The sequence below is a fragment of the Thalassophryne amazonica genome, chromosome 21 (assembly GCF_902500255.1).
Source record: "Thalassophryne amazonica chromosome 21, fThaAma1.1, whole genome shotgun sequence".
In the NCBI taxonomy this organism is placed as follows: domain Eukaryota; kingdom Metazoa; phylum Chordata; class Actinopteri; order Batrachoidiformes; family Batrachoididae; genus Thalassophryne; species Thalassophryne amazonica.
Genome location: NC_047123.1, coordinates 1,201,908 through 1,220,365, shown reverse-complemented (window position 1 = coordinate 1,220,365; position 18,458 = coordinate 1,201,908). Strand labels below are relative to the sequence as shown.

At 39.9% G+C, this 18,458-nt stretch overlaps 1 protein-coding gene across 1 annotated transcript in view; it reads left to right on the top strand.

The window, feature by feature from the left end:
• The window catches only part of map3k7 (mitogen-activated protein kinase kinase kinase 7), a 27,074-nt gene extending 12,250 nt beyond the window's left edge, over positions 1–14,824 (top strand). Inside the window, exons 11-15 of the mRNA XM_034162791.1 lie at positions 262–329; positions 530–629; positions 4,865–4,926; positions 5,021–5,136; positions 14,637–14,824. Coding sequence (XP_034018682.1) covers positions 262–329; positions 530–629; positions 4,865–4,926; positions 5,021–5,136; positions 14,637–14,817 — 527 coding nt within the window. The 3' untranslated portion in view covers positions 14,818–14,824. The remainder of the gene's footprint in view (positions 1–261; positions 330–529; positions 630–4,864; positions 4,927–5,020; positions 5,137–14,636) is intronic.
• Positions 14,825–18,458: the final 3,634 nt, after the last annotated feature.

The following is an 18,458-nucleotide window of genomic DNA, read 5'->3' as shown; positions in this document are numbered from 1 at the left end:
TGTGGTGGGTCTGTGGATTGTGTGGTGGTCGAGGAGGGTTGTCTGGGTAACTGCCTGGAGGATTTGTGTGGGTGACGTTTCCCACAGTATGTGAGCTGAGCACTTACATTAGAGATGTTTGTCGTTTTGTGGTTTGTAGCCTTGTGCAGCTCTTTGTATTTTGTTGTAAATTAAGAAACACAGACATGCCCAATAATTGCAGTGTCTTGTGCATCTTCTTTTTCCTCTCTGTCCCATCTTCACCCAAAAATAAATAAATAGGCACCTGTGAGCCTCAGAGACGACAGTCTGTGCAGGATCTACCAGGCATCGGGGTAGAGTCCGGCCAGGTAAGCTCCAAATACAAAATGACTGGCTGCGAGTTTGGGCAGCTTCACAAAAATTTAGTGTCTGTCTTTCGGGACATTACTGAATATATTTACCCATGTGTCATGTCTTTTGAAAGGTTTTCTTTGAATGTGAAATTTTGTGCACATCTTTATGACGGTGGCAGGTTTGTTTGGTGAGTTTTCAGACGTTGTGATTTCAGGGCAGCAGAAGCAGCAGCCGCTCATCCAGTCCGAGTGTGAGGATGATGCCTCCTGATAAGACCAGCATCAGGGGACCCTTTTCCCCTGATGACCCCACAGGTAGTACCTCAAGTCATTTCTGTTGAATCAGGTTTGATAAATGTCACATTTTTCATTTCATAAGGAGAGTTGATGTTTAAAGACAGTGATGAAAGTCTTCCAGAAATTACAGGAAATCCGGGTTTTTACTCAGGTGGTGAATGTTTCCGGGTTATTATTGGTAGCATATGTCAGAATCTATCCATTCAGTTCCGCACCCAAACAGTTGGTGACAGTAATGCACCATGTTTGTTTGCAAGCTGCCAATAATCTTCATAGAAGTTTAAGTCATATTTTTGGGGACTGCGCGGTGGTTCTCCTAACAGTTTACCTTGAGTACAGGCTGCTGTGTGACACTGCTTATAGTGGTAGATTACAACCTGTTTGTGAGCCTGATTGTAATTAGACTGTTAACTGTTGCTTGCAGTTAGAGGCGGAGTCTCTGACTTTTGAATCCTGGATCCCTGTTCATAAATACGAGGATGCTGTCAGAGCTCCGAACTGAGTTTAAAAACTTGTTAAAAAAAAAAAAAAACTTGGACTTTGGAGTGATTTTTGGAAACTTCTCAGAGCAACTTTGGAGTTGTGGTTAACCCTGTTTATTACAAGGCATTCGTTTCACTGAATTTAGTTAATTTAATTAATATATATATATATATATATATATATATATAATTTGATATTTTTTTTCTATGACTGCGTAGGAATTTTTGTGCAAAGTTTTTGAAGTTGGTAGTATGAAAGAATCAGAATACAATGAGTTAGTATTGTCAGTGTTGTACTCTTTAATTGTGATCGTTACTGAGTATTTAAAATGCTTATCGCAAAGCGTTCTTTTTTTTTTACATCATTCAAGTTTTATAAGTCCGCGGACACTGATCTGTGTGTTACAGATACAAATCAGTTTCCTCTGATCCGCGGAGTTTCAAGGAGAATAAATGTCACTCAAAGCCTGGCTGTTGTGACAGTTGTCGTAAAGCGGGACTGGTTGGTTGCTGCAGTGACGCTGTGTGGCTCCTGTGCGAAGCTTAGCTAAACGTAGCATGTGGACATCACAGACTTTTAGAACTTTCAAGTTTTTAAAAGAAGAATTTTGCAGCATGTCTGTGTCACAGAGCGACATCAGACAGAGAGAAGATGGCGAGAAAGACGGTTTGAAAAAGTGTGATAAGGACAAGAATCTGTGGAATTGTTGCTGGTTTCATCAACACACCTGAAAGACAAACGGGAAAAGTGAACTGGTAAGAATTTTTTTCTCTCTCTGGAAAATAAACATTGTGCTGTTCAAACAGGATTTCAGAAAAGATTATGTGCCTTTTTTCTTTCATTAATCAATCAACTCAATCAACTTTTTTCTTATATAGCGCCAAATCACAACAAACAGTTGCCCCAAGGCGCTTAATCTAGACTTTCTTTCATTAAAAAAAGACATTGTGGCTTTGAATGAATTTAGGCTACATGAATTTACACAACAATGTAAATGAGTTTTTATTAATGTAGACTTTTTTCATGGGAAAAAAGACACTGTGGCTTTGAGTGGATTAACAGGAATTTACACAAGAATGTGTGGCTTTTTACTATAAGGTATGTTATTGATATTTTACCCTGATTTTTAAAATATTCTCCAATCTTTAGCTGTGGTTTTTGACATGGTTTAACAGTCTTTTCAGTCTTCATGAATTTCATGTAGCTTAAATGTTCTGAGTTAATGCATAATTTGGTTTACAATTAAAAGGAAAATCATTCCAGGTCCTACTTCCACGTCATATTCTGTTATTTCAACATCATCATTGATGGTTCAAATGAAAGGTTGAATCAAGGATCATTTAAATAGGCACTAATTTTGAGATTTGTTCTTCCAGGAGATGTTAAAAATGTATCAGTAGATGAAAATTTAATTTGGTTTCTGGGACCCCACAAGGCCCTAGACCCCGGCTCCTGGGGAGCTGCGCCCCCTAGACCCCCTGCGAATTTTCCTCGGATTTTACAATTTTCATTTCACAGCCCTGCATACATTGATTTATTTCTCAGCTTGAACAAGGTCAAAAATGCAAAAGTTTAGATCAGCTAAAAGACAGGTCCTAGGGGATGTTGTGGATGCAAAAAAATTAACGTAAATAATACTTGGTAGGAGTAAATGAGTTTTGTTTTGTTTTTTTCCCCCAGAAAATGAATTCCAATTTATGTCTTTATTTGCTTGCCGTTTCAGCTGTGGTTAGTTGATATGTGATTGAGAGGAGACTTCGTTTGACATTTTGATGTATAATAAGTGTACACTGTAAAAAAAAATCTTGTCAAATTTACGGTGAAAAACTGGCAGCTGTGGTTGCCATTTTTTCACCGTAAAAAATACAGTGATATTGTATATGGCTTCACGGTATTGTATATTAACACTTGTAAAAACAACAGTTTGAAAATGTTCCAATAAAGATGAGTTACTGTTAAAATAACGGTGAAACTGTATATAGGCTCATGGTATAGCTGTACAATTCACAATGTAACCCTGTTGCTTTTTAAGTGAAATACTATCCATTCCACTGCATTTATTGTCCTATTTTATGGTCAATTTCTGTTTAAAACAACAGCACAATTATTTATGCCTTGACGGTATGACTGTTCAATTCACAGTATAAACCCTTTGCTTTTAAGGTGAATTTCTATCCATTCCACATCATTTATTACCCTATTACCCTAAAAACAACAGTACAAAAATGTATCGGAAGTTACAGATAATCGATAAATTCCAGTGTTTTTTCTGGTACATTTGCAATTACTAAGAAGCTGAAATTGACTTTTAACATGATCGCTTTTGAAAGCATCAAAAGCGACAAAAGACCCAAAGAATGAACCAGTATTTCCATGTTTGACCATACTGCCCCCTGTAGGAAGCTGCACAGACAAATCCTGAGAGCACCCACAAAATCAGCTCTCTATTAATCATAATGCAGAGGCAGAGGTCTTGAAAAATAGTCATACTAACTTATGGTTTTGTGAAAATACTGATAGAATAACTCAATGTCAATTCTGTCATTTGTACAAAGTTAAAATATAACATATATCTTTTAATGTTGAATAATGCACTAATTCAGAGGTTTTGTAACAAACACAGACCGCAAAGCATTCTGGGTAAAAGTGCCTCTGCTAAACACTGATTGGTTCTTAAAAATTAGCACATTACTTTAAAACGAAAACATATATCTGATATTTTCACTTTATAAAACTTCAGACATGACAGTAATTTAAAATAACTTGTCCAAAATGAGTAGGTTAAAATTTGAACCATAAGTTAACAATGTATGCCTCTGGATGACTTGGGTGATATTCTGTGAATAATAATAATAATAATTATTATTATTATTATTATTACTTGCCTTTATTTGAAAAGGGACAATGTACAGAGACATTAAGCTCATAAAACAAAGATGATCTGTACCAGATTGTAGCTAAATAGCTAGTTTCCATCTGCAGTCCCATTACATAATAAAATACAGTGATTACATAATAAAATACAGTGCAAAATAATGTGCTATTTTTAATATGACTGTCCAATGCTGTCACCATTTCAGCTTTTCACCATATATTTCACATGTTAAAACAATTAAAAATAACATTTTTGACAGTTTTTAAATTTATGGTAATTCAATGTTTATTCTACAACAGTAAGCTTCTTCTTGCTTTACGGTTTATTCCTGTTGCCATTTCACAGTTTTTCACTGTAATTTTCACGGACATTTTTTACAGTGTGCCTAAAGTAATTATACAATAATATGCTGTTTTTAATATTACAATTTATTACCATTGCCATTTCAGTTTTTCACTCTATATTTCACATCTTAAAATAGTAAAAAATATCGTTGACAGCATGTTTTTTATTTAAGGTATTTACACCGTGAATAATACAGTAATGTGCTATTTTTAATATGACTGTCCAATGCTGTCACCATTTCAGCTTTTCGCCATATATTTCACATGTTAAAACAATTAAAAATAACATTTTTGACAGTTTTTAAATTTATGGTAATTCAATGTTTATTCTACAACAATAAGCTTCTTCTTGCTTTACGGTTTATTCCTGTTGCCATTTCAGTTTTTCACTGTAATTTTCACGGACATTTTTTACAGTGTATGTTGGTGTCAGCATTGGTTAGTTACGAGTGTTCAAATGTTCCAAAACAGGGCAAGTCCCCAAATCTGGGGACTCTAGGGTTTAAGAGGTTAATTATCAGACTTTAAATGACTTCGTCTCTGCCCCTCAGACACCAACGGCTCAGACAACTCCATTCCCATGGCTTACCTGACCCTGGATCACCAGCTGCAGGTTGGTCAGCTTAGACGAGACCTGCTGCAAACTGAAAACCTTTTGTCTTGATGATTGTGAGTCACTTAACGTGTGTATCTGTGTGCGTTTGCAGCCCCTCGCACCATGTCCCAACTCCAAAGAGTCCATGGCTGTGTTTGAGCAGCACTGTAAAATGGCCCAGGAATACCTGAAGGTGCAAACAGAAATCGCCCTGCTGAACCAGAGGAAGTAAGTCCTGCTCAGTGTGCCTGAAAGAGTCCGTGTTCATTGTTCACGTGCTGTGCGAAGATCACACAGCTTCATTATCAAGCTGTGAACACACACAAAAAGTTACATTAAACTGTGGAAGATGTAAAGCCCCAGTCTCAGTAGAGGTGGAATGAGCCAGAATGAAAACTCCACATACATTCCGGAACAGTCGAGGTGCATTCCAAACAGTCGGACCCGTTCCTGTGGCCGGACTGAATGTTTAGCTCAAAACATTCGAGGTGCAGTCAAAGTGGAGACATATCGGCTGCATTCTAAATATTCTTACGGCATCCCAACAGCATTCAAAACATTCTGATCACATTTGAGGGAAAAAATTGAGATGATCAGCCGCTTTAAATCCTGCCAGAATGATGCTCCTCCACAGCGCTCTGTAGCACATTAACGCCATCACGTGATGACTGTTTAATCTTAAAACCTGATACTTCTGCTTCTCCTCTTTCTGTAACATGCATTACTAATAAAATAACTTTGGGGTGTGAATCAGATCTGAAGATGTTGGTAAATTGATGTTCACTACATTATTAATAGCTACAGATTAAAACTTTAAATCACAACAAACATCTTTACAAATGCTGTAAATTTCTGCCCTTATATCTGCAGGTGACACAAAATATATTTTGAAGAATACAGTAAAACCCGCCTAAACCGTCATCTATAAACCGGATATTCATACTCACTGGACAAAAACAAAAGTTCCAATGCTTTTGTATGGTTTTCCACGTAATAAACACTACTGTATATACCGGAGTTAGTAGAACAGAATTTCACTCACATCGGGCAAAGCGTCCTGTCCAACTGCAATGTATTCCCATTAAAGCACGTCTGGACGCACCCAGTAACAGGTATGAAATTCTTGTTCATCGCTGACATACAGTGCTCAGACATGGATCAGACACTGCAAAAGGCTGCGATCACCTTTACGTTTTCACTCCTCCCTCTCCCGTCATATCTTAAGAGTTTTGCAGTGATGATTACACCTGCAGTTCATGGAGGAAATTGTGCACCTTACCTTTGATTTGGGGGTTGTGGAAAGAAGAGCACATTGAGGGACAAATTAACCCAGAAAAAGGATAATCCAGAAAAATGACATAAGATGCGACAGAGAGCTTTAACACTGTCACGCACGTCCAGTGGTGGGCACACTTCCGGTAATCCGATAACAGATAATTATCGAAGATAATGTTTTCATTATCGGATTATCTTTTTAGATAAATTTAAAAACCATCATCGGACTAATTATCTTCCGATGAATTACCGTTCGATAACTTTTAGACCGATAACGTACTAAACTAAGTTGAACAGTGAAAAACATTTTTAAAACTGTTAAAGCTGTTGAGACCTACCTGTTAAAAGTTTCCTAATAAGCATGTTGTTCTACCCTCTGCAAACAGAAACCATTCTATCGTCTGTAAGCAAAGGAGAACTGGTAACCAAAAAAAAAGTCATTTCCTTTAACACCATACTAATATAATCACAATGTCACCAAGTCATCCAGAGGCATACATGTTTAACTTATGGTTCAAATTTAACCACTCATTTTAGACAAGTTATTTAAAATTATTGTCATGTCTGAAGTTTATAAAGTGAAAATATCAGATATATGTTTTCATTTTAAAGTAATGTTCTAATTTTTAAGGTTTTGTGAGCACATGCTGTACCAGGCAGCAATGCATTATGGGTAGCATAAGGTAATCTCAGACGTTCACGACAGGACAAATGCATTTCAGACACTGTTCAGGGTCCACAGATAACAGCATTAAACTCTAGTGCCTAAAACTCTCGTGAATATATTCTCTGGGTTTATAGACGTTAGTGTATTTGCGTTTGTTAAATTCCACGCATCTTAAATGTAGCAGACACGGATTATCTGGAATTTTGACATTTTTTCAAGGCCGCTACTGCCATCTACTGGCCAAGAGTGTTCATGGCAGTATTAAACGTCTGGGTACCTGGCTGCTCTCAAAGTGTTGGTATTGTCCATTGACCAGGCGCTTTTTGTGTGCATATATTTAACTTTGTATTCTAAAACTACGGTTAGAAGTAATTCCAACTCCTTATCGGTCCACATGAACGAGGTTGGCGTCATGTTTTTAGTTTTTGTGGAAGTGACGACAAGAGAATAAGACTCCTGATTGGATAGAATTTTAATCAGTACCGCCACCCAAAGGTTTGGCAGACTCATTACAACACATTTATACGGTTCGATGTGGATGGATTTTTTTTTTTTTTTAAACGACGTAGTGTGGATGAAGTTTTTTCCCCAAACTGAAAGGGTAAGATATTCGGTTTTACAAATACCCGACAACGTGTGTACATGGCCTTATGTCTGTCAAAGGCACTATATAAATAAATTTACTTACTTACTTACTGATATTGAATGCATGTTTTACAACATCATAAAAGTTTTAAAACATGCAATTGCGATGACACTTCCAGGGCTCCGTAAAAATGGCTGTTTTTACAAATAAAAATGGAATAGTTTACAAAAGCACATTTATCTTTAAACCAACACACGACACATTAACATGTTGGTTTACATAATGGATTACTGAACCAATCACTGTTTAGCACTTTTACCCAGAATGCTTTGCGGTCTGTGTTTGTTACAAAACCTCAGAATTAGTGCCTTATTCAACATTAAAAGATATGTTATATTTTAACTTTGTACAAATGACAGAATTGACATTAATGGAGTTATTCTATCAGTATTTTCAAAAAAACCATAAGTTAGTATGACTTTATTTTTCAAGACCTCCGCCTGACCGGAGTGTTGAAATTGATAGGGAGCTGGCTTTATGGCTGTTCTCGGTGTGCTTCTGTGGTGGGAGCGTTATTGTAAATAAGAGCTTCCAGCAGAGGCAGAATGTTAAAAGAAAAATGATTATGATTAGTAAAGATTTGATTTTATGGGTGCTCTCAGGATTTGTTTGTGCTGTTTCCTACAGGGGGCGGCATGGTCAAACATTTTTGCTTATTCTTTATGTCGTTTACCGCTTTTGATGCTTTCAAAAGCGATCGTGTTAAAAATCAATTTCAGCTCTTTAGTAACTGCAAATGTCCCACAGACTGTCTGGTTTCTGTGCCGAACGTAAGGCCTGAAAGGAGTTTCTGTAGTTGGGACTGTACACTGAGACTGCTACCTGCTGCTTTGGACTTGAATTAACAGTCTTTTTCAAGACTTTTTTACTTTTTTTACCTTTTTACTTTTAGTTTAAATGAGTCAACACCCCCGAGTCACACTAACTGTCAGAATGCTCGTAGCACGGGCCGTGGCGGAGGATTAGCAGCAATCTTCCATTCCAGCTTATTAATTAATCAAAAACCTAGACAGAGCTTTAATTCATTTGAAAGCTTGTCTCTTAGTCTTGTCCATCCAAATTGGAAGTCCCAAAAAACAGTTTTATTTGTTATTATCTATCGTCCACCTGGTCGTTACTGTGAGTTTCTCTGTGAATTTTCAGACCTTTTGTCTGACTTAGTGCTTAGCTCAGATAAGATAATTATAGTGGGTGATTTTAATATCCACACAGATGCTGAGAATGACAGCCTCAACACTGCATTTAATCTATTATTAGACTCTATCGGCTTTGCTCAAAAAGTAAATGAGTCCACCCACCACTTTAATCATATCTTAGATCTTGTTCTGACTTATGGTATGGAAATAGAAGATTTAACAGTATTCCCTGAAAACTCCCTTCTGTCTGATCATTTTTTAATAACATTTACATTTACCCTGATGGACTACCCTGCAGTGGGGAATAAGTTTCATTACACTAGAAGTCTTTCAGAAAGCGCTGTAACTAGGTTTAAGGATATGATTCCTTCTTTATGTTCTCTAATGTCATATACCAACACAGAGCAGAGTAGCTACCTAAACTCTGTAAGGGAGTTAGAGTATCTCGTCAATAGTTTTACATCCTCTTTGAAGACAACTTTGGATGCTGTAGCTCCTCTGAAAAAGAGAGCTTTAAATCAGAAGTGTCTGACTCCGTGGTATAACTCACAAACTCGTAGCTTAAAGCAGATAACCCGTAAGTTGGAGAGGAAATGGCGTGTCACTAACTTAGAAGATCTTCACTTAGCCTGGAAAAAGAGTTTGTTGCTCTATAAAAAAGCCCTCTGTAAAGCTAGGACATCTTTCTGCTCATCACTAATTGAAGAAAATAAGAATAACCTCAGGTTTCTTTTCAGCACTGTAGCTAGGCTGACAAAGAGTCAGAGCTCTATTGAGCTGAGTATTCCATTAACTTTAACTAGTAATGACTTCATGACTTTCTTTGCTAACAAAATTTTGACTATTAGAGAAAAAATTATTCATAACCATCCCAAAGATGTATCGTTATCTTTGGCTGCTTTCAGTGATGCCGGTATTTGGTTAGACTCTTTCTCTCCGGTTGTTCTGTCTGAGTTATTTTCATTGGTTGCTTCGTCCAAACCATCGGCATGTTTATTGGACCCCATTCCTGCCAGGCTGCTCAAGGAAGTCCTACCATTATTTAATGCTTCAATCTTAAATATGATCAATCTATCTTTGTTAGTTGGTTATGTACCACAGGCCTTTAAGGTGGCAGTAATTAAACCATTACTTAAAAAGCCATCACTTGACCCAGCTATCTTAGCTAATTATAGGCCAATTTCCAACCTTCCTTTTCTCTCAAAGATTCTTGAGAGGGTAGTTGTAAAACAGTTAACTGATCACCTGCAGAGGAATGGTCTATTTGAAGAGTTTCAGTCAGGTTTTAGAATTCATCATAGTACAGAAACAGCATTAGTGAAGGTTACAAATGATCTTCTTATGGCTTCGGACAGTGGACTTATCTCTGTGCTTGTTCTGTTGGCCCTCAGTGCTGCTTTTGATACTGTTGACCATAAAATTTTATTACAGAGATTAGAGCATGTCATAGGTATTAAAGGCACTGCGCTGCGGTGGTTTGAATCATATTTGTCTAATAGATTACAGTTTGTTTATGTAAATGGGGAATCTTCTTCACAGACTAAAGTTAATTATGGAGTTCCACAAGGTTCTGTGCTAGGACCAATTTTATTCACTTTATACATGCTTCCCTTAGGCAGTATTATTAGACGGTATTGCTTAAATTTTCATTGTTACGCAGATGATACCCAGCTTTATCTATCCATGAAGCCAGAGGATACACACCAATTAGCTAAACTGCAGGATTGTCTTACAAACATAAAGACATGGATGACCTCTAATTTCCTGCTTTTAAACTCAGATAAAACTGAAGTTATTGTACTTGGCCCCACAAATCTTAGAAGCATGGTGTCTAACCAGATCGTTACTCTGGATGGCATTTCCCTGATCTCTAGTAATACTGTGAGAAATCTTGGAGTCATTTTTGATCAGGATATGTCATTCAAAGCGCATATTAAACAAATATGTAGGACTGCCTTTTTGCATTTACGCAATATCTCTAAAATCAGAAAGGTCTTGTCTCAGAGTGATGCTGAAAAACTAATTCATGCATTTATTTCCTCTAGGCTGGACTATTGTAATTCATTATTATCAGGTTGTCCTAAAAGTTCCCTAAAAAGCCTTCAGTTGGTTCAGAATGCTGCAGCTAGAGTACTGACGGGGACTAGCAGGAGAGAGCATATCTCACCCGTGTTGGCCTCTCTTCATTGGCTTCCTGTTAATTCTAGAATAGAATTTAAAATTCTTCTTCTTACTTATAAGGTTTTGAATAATCAGGTCCCATCTTATCTTAGGGACCTCGTAGTACCATATTACCCCATTAGAGCGCTTCGCTCTCAGACTGCGGGCTTACTTGTAGTTCCTAGGGTTTGTAAGAGTAGAATGGGAGGCAGAGCCTTCAGCTTTCAGGCTTCTCTCCTGTGGAACCAGCTCCCAATTCAGATCAGGGAGACAGATACCCTCTCTACTTTTAAGATTAGGCTTAAAACTTTCCTTTTCGCTAAGGCTTATAGTTAGGGCTGGATCGGGTGACCCTGGACCATCCCTTGGTTATGCTGCTTTAGACGTAGATTGTGGGGGGGTTCCCATGATGCACTGTTTCTTTCTCTTTTTGCTCCGTATGCATCACTCTGCATTTAATCATTAGTGATCGATCTCTGCCCCCCTTCACGGCATGTCTTTTTCCTGGTTTTTTTCCCTCAGCCCCAACCAGTCTCAGCAGAAGACTGCCCCTCCCTGAGCCTGGTTCTGCTGGAGGTTTCTTCCTGTTAAAAGGGAGTTTTTCCTTCCCACTGTTGCCAAGTGCTTGCTCATAGGGGGTCGTTTTGACCGTTGGGGTTTTTCATAATTATTGTATGGCCTTGCCTTACAATATGGAGCGCCTTGGGGCAACTGTTTGTTGTGATTTGGCGCTATAGAAGAAAAAAGTTGATTGATTGATTGATTGAGACAACACCGAAATTTAGCGGTTATCGATTATCTGTAACTTCCGATACATTTTTGGGTGGTTTATCGGTTTATCTTTATCAAAGATAACTTTTCAGTTATCTTATTATCTGTTATCGAAGTTAATTTTTTCATTATCTATGCCCACCACTGCGCACGTCGATGTCATTGCATGGCCACGGAGTTACAGAGTTGTAGAAGCATAAATCATTCTGCATGATTTTAAGGTACCACTCTGCAGAAAAAAAATAGTGACTCAACCAAATGTAATCTCTTTAATGGACAAAATGTCCATCACTTATTTAAGGCAGGTGTTTATTTTTTCAGAGTAGGTTTTCACCCTTTTCATTAAATGAGGCAGGTCCTGATTCAGGATTCCCTGTAGATCGCTCAGCACCTCCTGGCAGTCAGTAATCCCTTACGTACAAATATGTGATTTTTTTTTTTTTTTTTTTTCGTTTTAGACATATAACTGATTTAAATTATTATTTTGGACAAAATTCACTGGTCCACCTGAATCCATTATATGCAGTTTGACTGTATATTATCTTGTCAAATCCATGTATGCAAGTTTGGAGTATTTTACATCCATAATTCCATACTGTTCACCATCACAGCTTTTGATCAAGAATTTATCATATTGAAAGAAAAAGGTACTCCTATTTGTATGACCTCTCTTTTGCAGGCAAATATTCATTAATGAGTATTTATGGCGAAACCTCAACGTTCACACAGTACTGCAGCTGCCTGAAGCCCGTGACCTTCCAACCAGACCTCAGGTGGTATTTGGGCAGCAATCGAAGCGCACTCGTAGGGCATTCTTAATATTCTGACAGCATTCCAGGTATTCCTACTGTGTTCCAACTACATTTGAACTGCATTTGGAAGCTAATACACACGGAATGTGCAAGAATCATTCGAGGCAGGTTCTTAGCACATTCTAAATATTCCAACAGCATTCCTGCAGAGCTGTAAGAATGTCTGTCTTTGCAAGTACCTCCCGAATGTGGCACGAATTTAGATTTTTTTTTTTAAATCAGGCTGATTCTGCTTGATTCCTGCTAATTCTGAATAAGTGTGACAGAAGTATAAAGAGTGAAGTGTTTGTAAACGAGAGGATTAATGCGCCAGATTCAGCGTGCTCTCTGTGTGTGTGTATGTGTGTGCGCGCTCACCTTATTCAGACGGAGGCGGTTTATGAAGGCTTTAAAGTGTGGAATTTTGTGCTGTTCCAAGCTGACCGTCACTGATGTGTGGTCTGCTGTTTCCCGTACTGCTTGACCAGGTGAACATCTCGTATCCAGATTGCACAGGCAGCAGCGTGCCCAGCACCGGGAGACACGCCCTGATCATGGTGTGCTGCTTCCTGTGGGGTTGTCCTGTGTGACCCCATCTTTAAGCTTCATTACGTCCATCATTGGCCTTTATTTATTTATTTGTCTGTTAACAGGATCACGTCAAAACTACTGCACGGATTTTGATGAAATTTGCACCACAGATAGATATTAGACCCATTAAGTTTTGGATCAGGGTCCCAATTCTGGATCATTTCTTAAATTTTCACCATTACAAGGATCATCTGAAATCAGAAGATCATCCATCTCTTACCCTCTCCTCTGCATCATCTTCTCTCACAGCATCCTTCTCCTGACATACCCTGAATACTTCATCTGCACACGTCCAGACCATCTCAATCTCACCTCTCTGCCTTTTCTCCAAACTGTCCTATCTGTGCTGTCCCTCTATGGTCATTCCTAATCCTGTCCATCCTCGTCACTCCCTCCAGTTTTCCTCTTTCAGCTTCCACCAGCTCTCACTCTCTTCCTCTTCTTCATCTCTAAAGTCATCCTACAAACCATCTGATGCTGTCTAACTGCACTCTCTCCTGCCACCACCTTACAGTCTGGTTATATCTCCTAGAATGAATGCAGTCCACCTGTGTGCACCTGCTTCCACTGTTATGTCACCATGTGCTCCTCCTCCTTAAAATTACTATTCACAACATCCATTTCTATTGTTTTTCCAAAATGTACTACCATCTGTCCTTCCACATTCCTCTCCTTGATACCATATCTACCCATTACTTCCTCATCACCTCTGTTCCCTTCACCATCATGCCCATTGAACTCTGCTCCTATCAGCACTCTTTCATGCTTGGGTTCACTCTCCACCACCTCATCTGGTGACACGGTGGCTTAGTGGTTTGCACTGATGCCTCGCATCGTTAAGGTCGTGGGATCGTTTCCCACCCTATGTTTTTCCCATGTCTGTGTGGGTTTCCTCCCACAGTCAAAAACCTGCTTATTTAGTGTCTGCTCCTTTCTCTGCCCCTGAACAAGGCAGCGTCTACATCTGGAGTTGGTCCCCGCGTGCCAGACTGTGGCTGCACACTGCCCCTAGTGGTTGGATTGTGTCTAACTGTAATTAGGATGTAGAGGACAAATTTTGTTGTATGTATGTACAATGACAATAAAAGGCTGTATTATTATTACCTCACTCCAGAAATCTTCTTTCTCCTTCATCTCACAACCTACCTGTGGGGCATATGCACTGATGATATTCATCATCACCCCTTCAATTTCCAACTTCACACTCATCACTCTGTCAGACACTCGCTGAACCTCCAACACACTCTTACATACACTTCCTTTAAAATGACCCCCAACACCATTTCTCTTCTTGTCCTCACCATCATACAACAGCTTGAACCCACCTCCTGCTCTTATTTCCCTTTCACCTGGTCTCTTGCACACACACACACACACACACACAGTATGTCTACCTTTCTCCTCTCCATCATGTCAGCCAGCTCTCTCCCTTTACCAGTCAGACTGCCAACATTCAAAGTCCTGATGCTCGATTTCACATTCTTAATTTTCCTCCTCTCCCTCTGGCTCTGGACATGTTCTTCACCTCTTCTGAAGGCCACTGCTTTAACCGTAGACCATCACCTCTCCAGGTGGTGACAGGCCTATCTGTTGGATTGTCTCTGCTCTTTCATTTGTATATTATATCACTAGAACAGTTGATGCATGGACTCAAGAACTTCATTGTTACATGCTCGATTTCTTGTCTGCAGGAAGGAGCTCATTGCTGAACTGGACCAAGATGAGAAGGACCAGCAGAACACGTCCCGTCTGGTACAGGAGCACAAAAAGCTCCTGGAGGAGAACAAAAGTCTGTCCACATACTACCAGAAGTGCAAAAAACAGCTGGAGCTGATCCGGGTCCAGCAGCAGAAGAGACAGGGCACCTCGTGATCATACAAACTCCGTCCCCCGTCCCCTGTGGACTGTCAGAGACCCCTCCCTGCACAGGTTGACTCCACCCCTTGCTCGCAGCTGCACTACATAACACTACCCACCCTCATGATCACACGATCCGGCACGGCCGTTCCAGCGCCCCCCTGCATGTTAATGTCTGAACTCTTTGTTGAGCGGGCGTCATGGTGGGAAGTGTTCCTTCCTTCTGCTCCACCTGTGTGCAGACGTGCAGGTTGGATTTCTGCTTCGAGGGACAGACTTGATGGTGGGTGGTGTGTTTTTACGTATTGCTCCTCAGGGCAGGCCGCTCGCCGCCGCGTCTCCCTCCCCCAGAACGTCAACACAGACACACACGAGTAAAAGGCGGGTTGTTTAGAGAATCCGCCTTTTGCACGTCTGTAGACCTGGTGTGTGTGTGTGTGTGTGTGTGTGTGTGTGTGTGTGTGTGTGTGTGTGTGTGTATGGTGTCTATAGACCTGGTGTGTGTGTGTGTGTGTATGGTGTCTATAGACCTGGTGTGTGTGTGTGTGTGTATGGTGTCTATAGACCTGGTGTGTGTGTGTGTGTGTATGGTGTCTATAGACCTGGTGTGTGTGTGTGTGTGTATGGTGTCTATAGACCTGGTGTGTGTGTGTGTGTGTGTATGGTGTCTATAGACCTGGTGTGTGTGTGTGTGTGTATGGTGTCTATAGACCTGGTGTGTGTGTGTGTGTGTGTATGGTGTCTATAGACCTGGTGTGTGTGTGTGTGTGTATGGTGTCTATAGACCTGGTGTGTGTGTGTGTGTATGGTGTCTATAGACCTGGTGTGTGTGTGTGTGTGTGTGTGTGTGTGTGTGTGTGTGTGTGTGTGTGTGTGTGTGTGTGTGTGTGTGTGTGTGTGGTCTATAGACCTGGTGTGTGTGTGTGTATGGGGTCTATAGACCTGGTGTGTGTGTGTGTGTGTATGGTGTCTATAGACCTGGTGTGTGTGTGTATGGTGTCTATAGACCTGGTGTGTGTGTGTGTCTGTGTGTGTGTGTGTGTGTGTGTGTGTGGTGTCTATAGACCTGGTGTGTGTGTGTGTGTGTGTGTGTGTGTGTGTGTGTGTGTGTGTGTGTGTGGTGTCTAAACACCTGGTGTGTGTGTGTGTATGGTGTCTAAACACCTGGTGTGTGTGTGTGTATGGTGTCTAAACACCTGGTGTGTGTGTGTGTATGGTGTCTAAACACCTGGTGTGTGTGTGTGTGTGTGTATGGTGTCTAAACACCTGGTGTGTGTGTGTATGGTGTCTAAACACCTGGTGTGTGTGTGTGTGTGTGTATGGTGTCTATAGACCTGGTGTGTGTGTGTGTGTGTGTGTGTGTGTGTGTGTGTGTGTGTGTGTGTGTGTGTATGGTGTCTATAGACCTGGTGTGTGTGTGTGGTCTATAGACCTGGTGTGTGTGTGTGTGTGTGTGTGTGTGTGTGTGTGTGTGTGTGTGTGTGTGTGTGTGTGTGTGTGGAGTCCGTAGACCTGTCTACGCTGTCTGAGTCTGTGGACTTCCTGGTGGGCACGAGTCCTTCCAGAGGACCTGTTGACTTTGTTGAGCTGAGTCATGGCGGTGGTGAATAAAGGGCGGAGTTTGTGTGGACGCCGCGATAATCTGCTCCTTGTGTTCTGAAAGCGGCGGCGAGCTGCAGTGTGGAGGAAGTGGGAGGAGCCTGTTTCCTGACAGATATACGTTCTGTTTCATACTCGGTGTTGTTTTTGCGTGTTGATGTTTGTCTTTTTTATTCAGTAGGTGAATTCGTATGACAGCTCATATTCTAAATAAAACCAGTGGGCTGCCCTCATGGACAAAATGGAGGTGCCTCTGCTGCCCTCTGCAGTTTGTTTTTAGTTCACCCGTTGCCTTAGAAGTTGCCTGCATTTTAAGTGCTTGTTTTATGTGACTTTCAGTAGGAAGGTTTCTGTTTTAATGTCCAGAGGGTCACCGGTTCCATGTGTCTGTCCGTAAAGAACGCTGTGACTCTTTCTGCTCCCGCCATCGTTTTGCACACTCAGTTTTATCGAACAGTTTGACTTGTCTTGTTAAAGGTTTCAGACTTGACGAGTCTGAAACGGTTACTGTTGACCAGCGAGTCTGTTTGACACGACGTTCGATACCTGACGGTCAGCTTGAAAATAAAGCTCTGAAAACTGGAGTATGTTTACACCAGCTTTCTTTTTTTAACTTCTGGTTGAACAGTGTTATTGTTACGACAAATAAGACCAACGGCGCCGTCTGTTTTCAGGTGCACGACGAGCGCTCCAAGTGTCAAATAAATGGTTTGAAGCTTAACATGTTTCACATCGTTTTCCCCAAAAAGGTATTTTGGTTTTTACTTTCTATGAAAACAATGTTGTGTTGTTTAAAGCTACTTATTTGAAAGTACAGTAGTGTTCAGAATAATAGTAGTGCTATGTGACTAAAAAGATTAATCCAGGTTTTGAGTATATTTCTTATTGTTACATGGGAAACAAGGTACCAGTAGATTCAGTAGATTCTCACAAATCCAACAAGACCAAGCATTCATGATATGCACACTCTTAAGGCTATGAAATTGGGCTATTAGTAAAAAAAAAAGTAGAAAAAGGGGTGTTCACAATAATAGTAATGTGGCATTCAGTCAGTGAGTTTGTCAGTTTTGTGGAACAAACAGGTGTGAATCAAGTGTCCCCTATTTAAGGATGAAGCCAGCACCTGTTGAACATGCTTTTCTCTTTGAAAGCCTGAGGAAAATGGGACGTTCAAGACATTGTTCAGAAGAACAGCGTAGTTTGATTAAAAAGTTGATTGGAGAGGGGAAAACTTATACGCAGGTGCAAATCTACTGGTACCTTGTTTCCCATGTAACAATAAGAAATATACTCAAAACCTGGATTAATCTTTTTAGTCACATAGCACTACTATTATTCTGAACACTATATCACAAAATTACAGCTAGTTTTTGCTAGTTACTGCTGGATAAATTATTTTTTGGATTTCAGTGCTGATATTCTGACTTCATTCTGTGAGAATTTACAGGTGACATGGAGAAAGAAGCTGCAAAATTTATTCTTTGTGTGAGGGGAAACTGGAAACCGAAAAATACACATAATTGAATGAAGCTGTGAGAAAACATTTGTCTCCCAGCAGACCAACTTCAGCAAACCAGCTGAAAAAAGGTTTAATGAATAAGTATTGTTAGCTGTGATGGCTGACTGAGTGCTGACTTACCCGTCCTGCAGGTATTCAGTAAAACCTTGAAATGAAATTCAGAAATCCTGTGAGGAAGAACGGGGAATAACATCTGGACACATTTTTACGACCTGTGTCCATCACGAGCAGATTCAATTTTACCTTTTTTAATATGATTTTATTTTTTGATTAACACTTAATTTTACAGCATCCAAATGTGCTTTACAATAAAAGTAACGACTATAAAATCAGAAGAGGCACTTGGCATTTAACCCGTTTTGCCCCACTGGCAACAATTGTTGCTGAAGTGTATCACTGTTATTTTCTACTCACAATAAAAAAAAAAAAAATCTGGGCATAAACGGATTTAAAGTCAGTCCTGAGCTTCAATTTAAAAAAAGTGCTCTGTCAACCAGCAGCTGACGTGTTCCACAGTTTGGGGCAGCAGCTGTAAAAA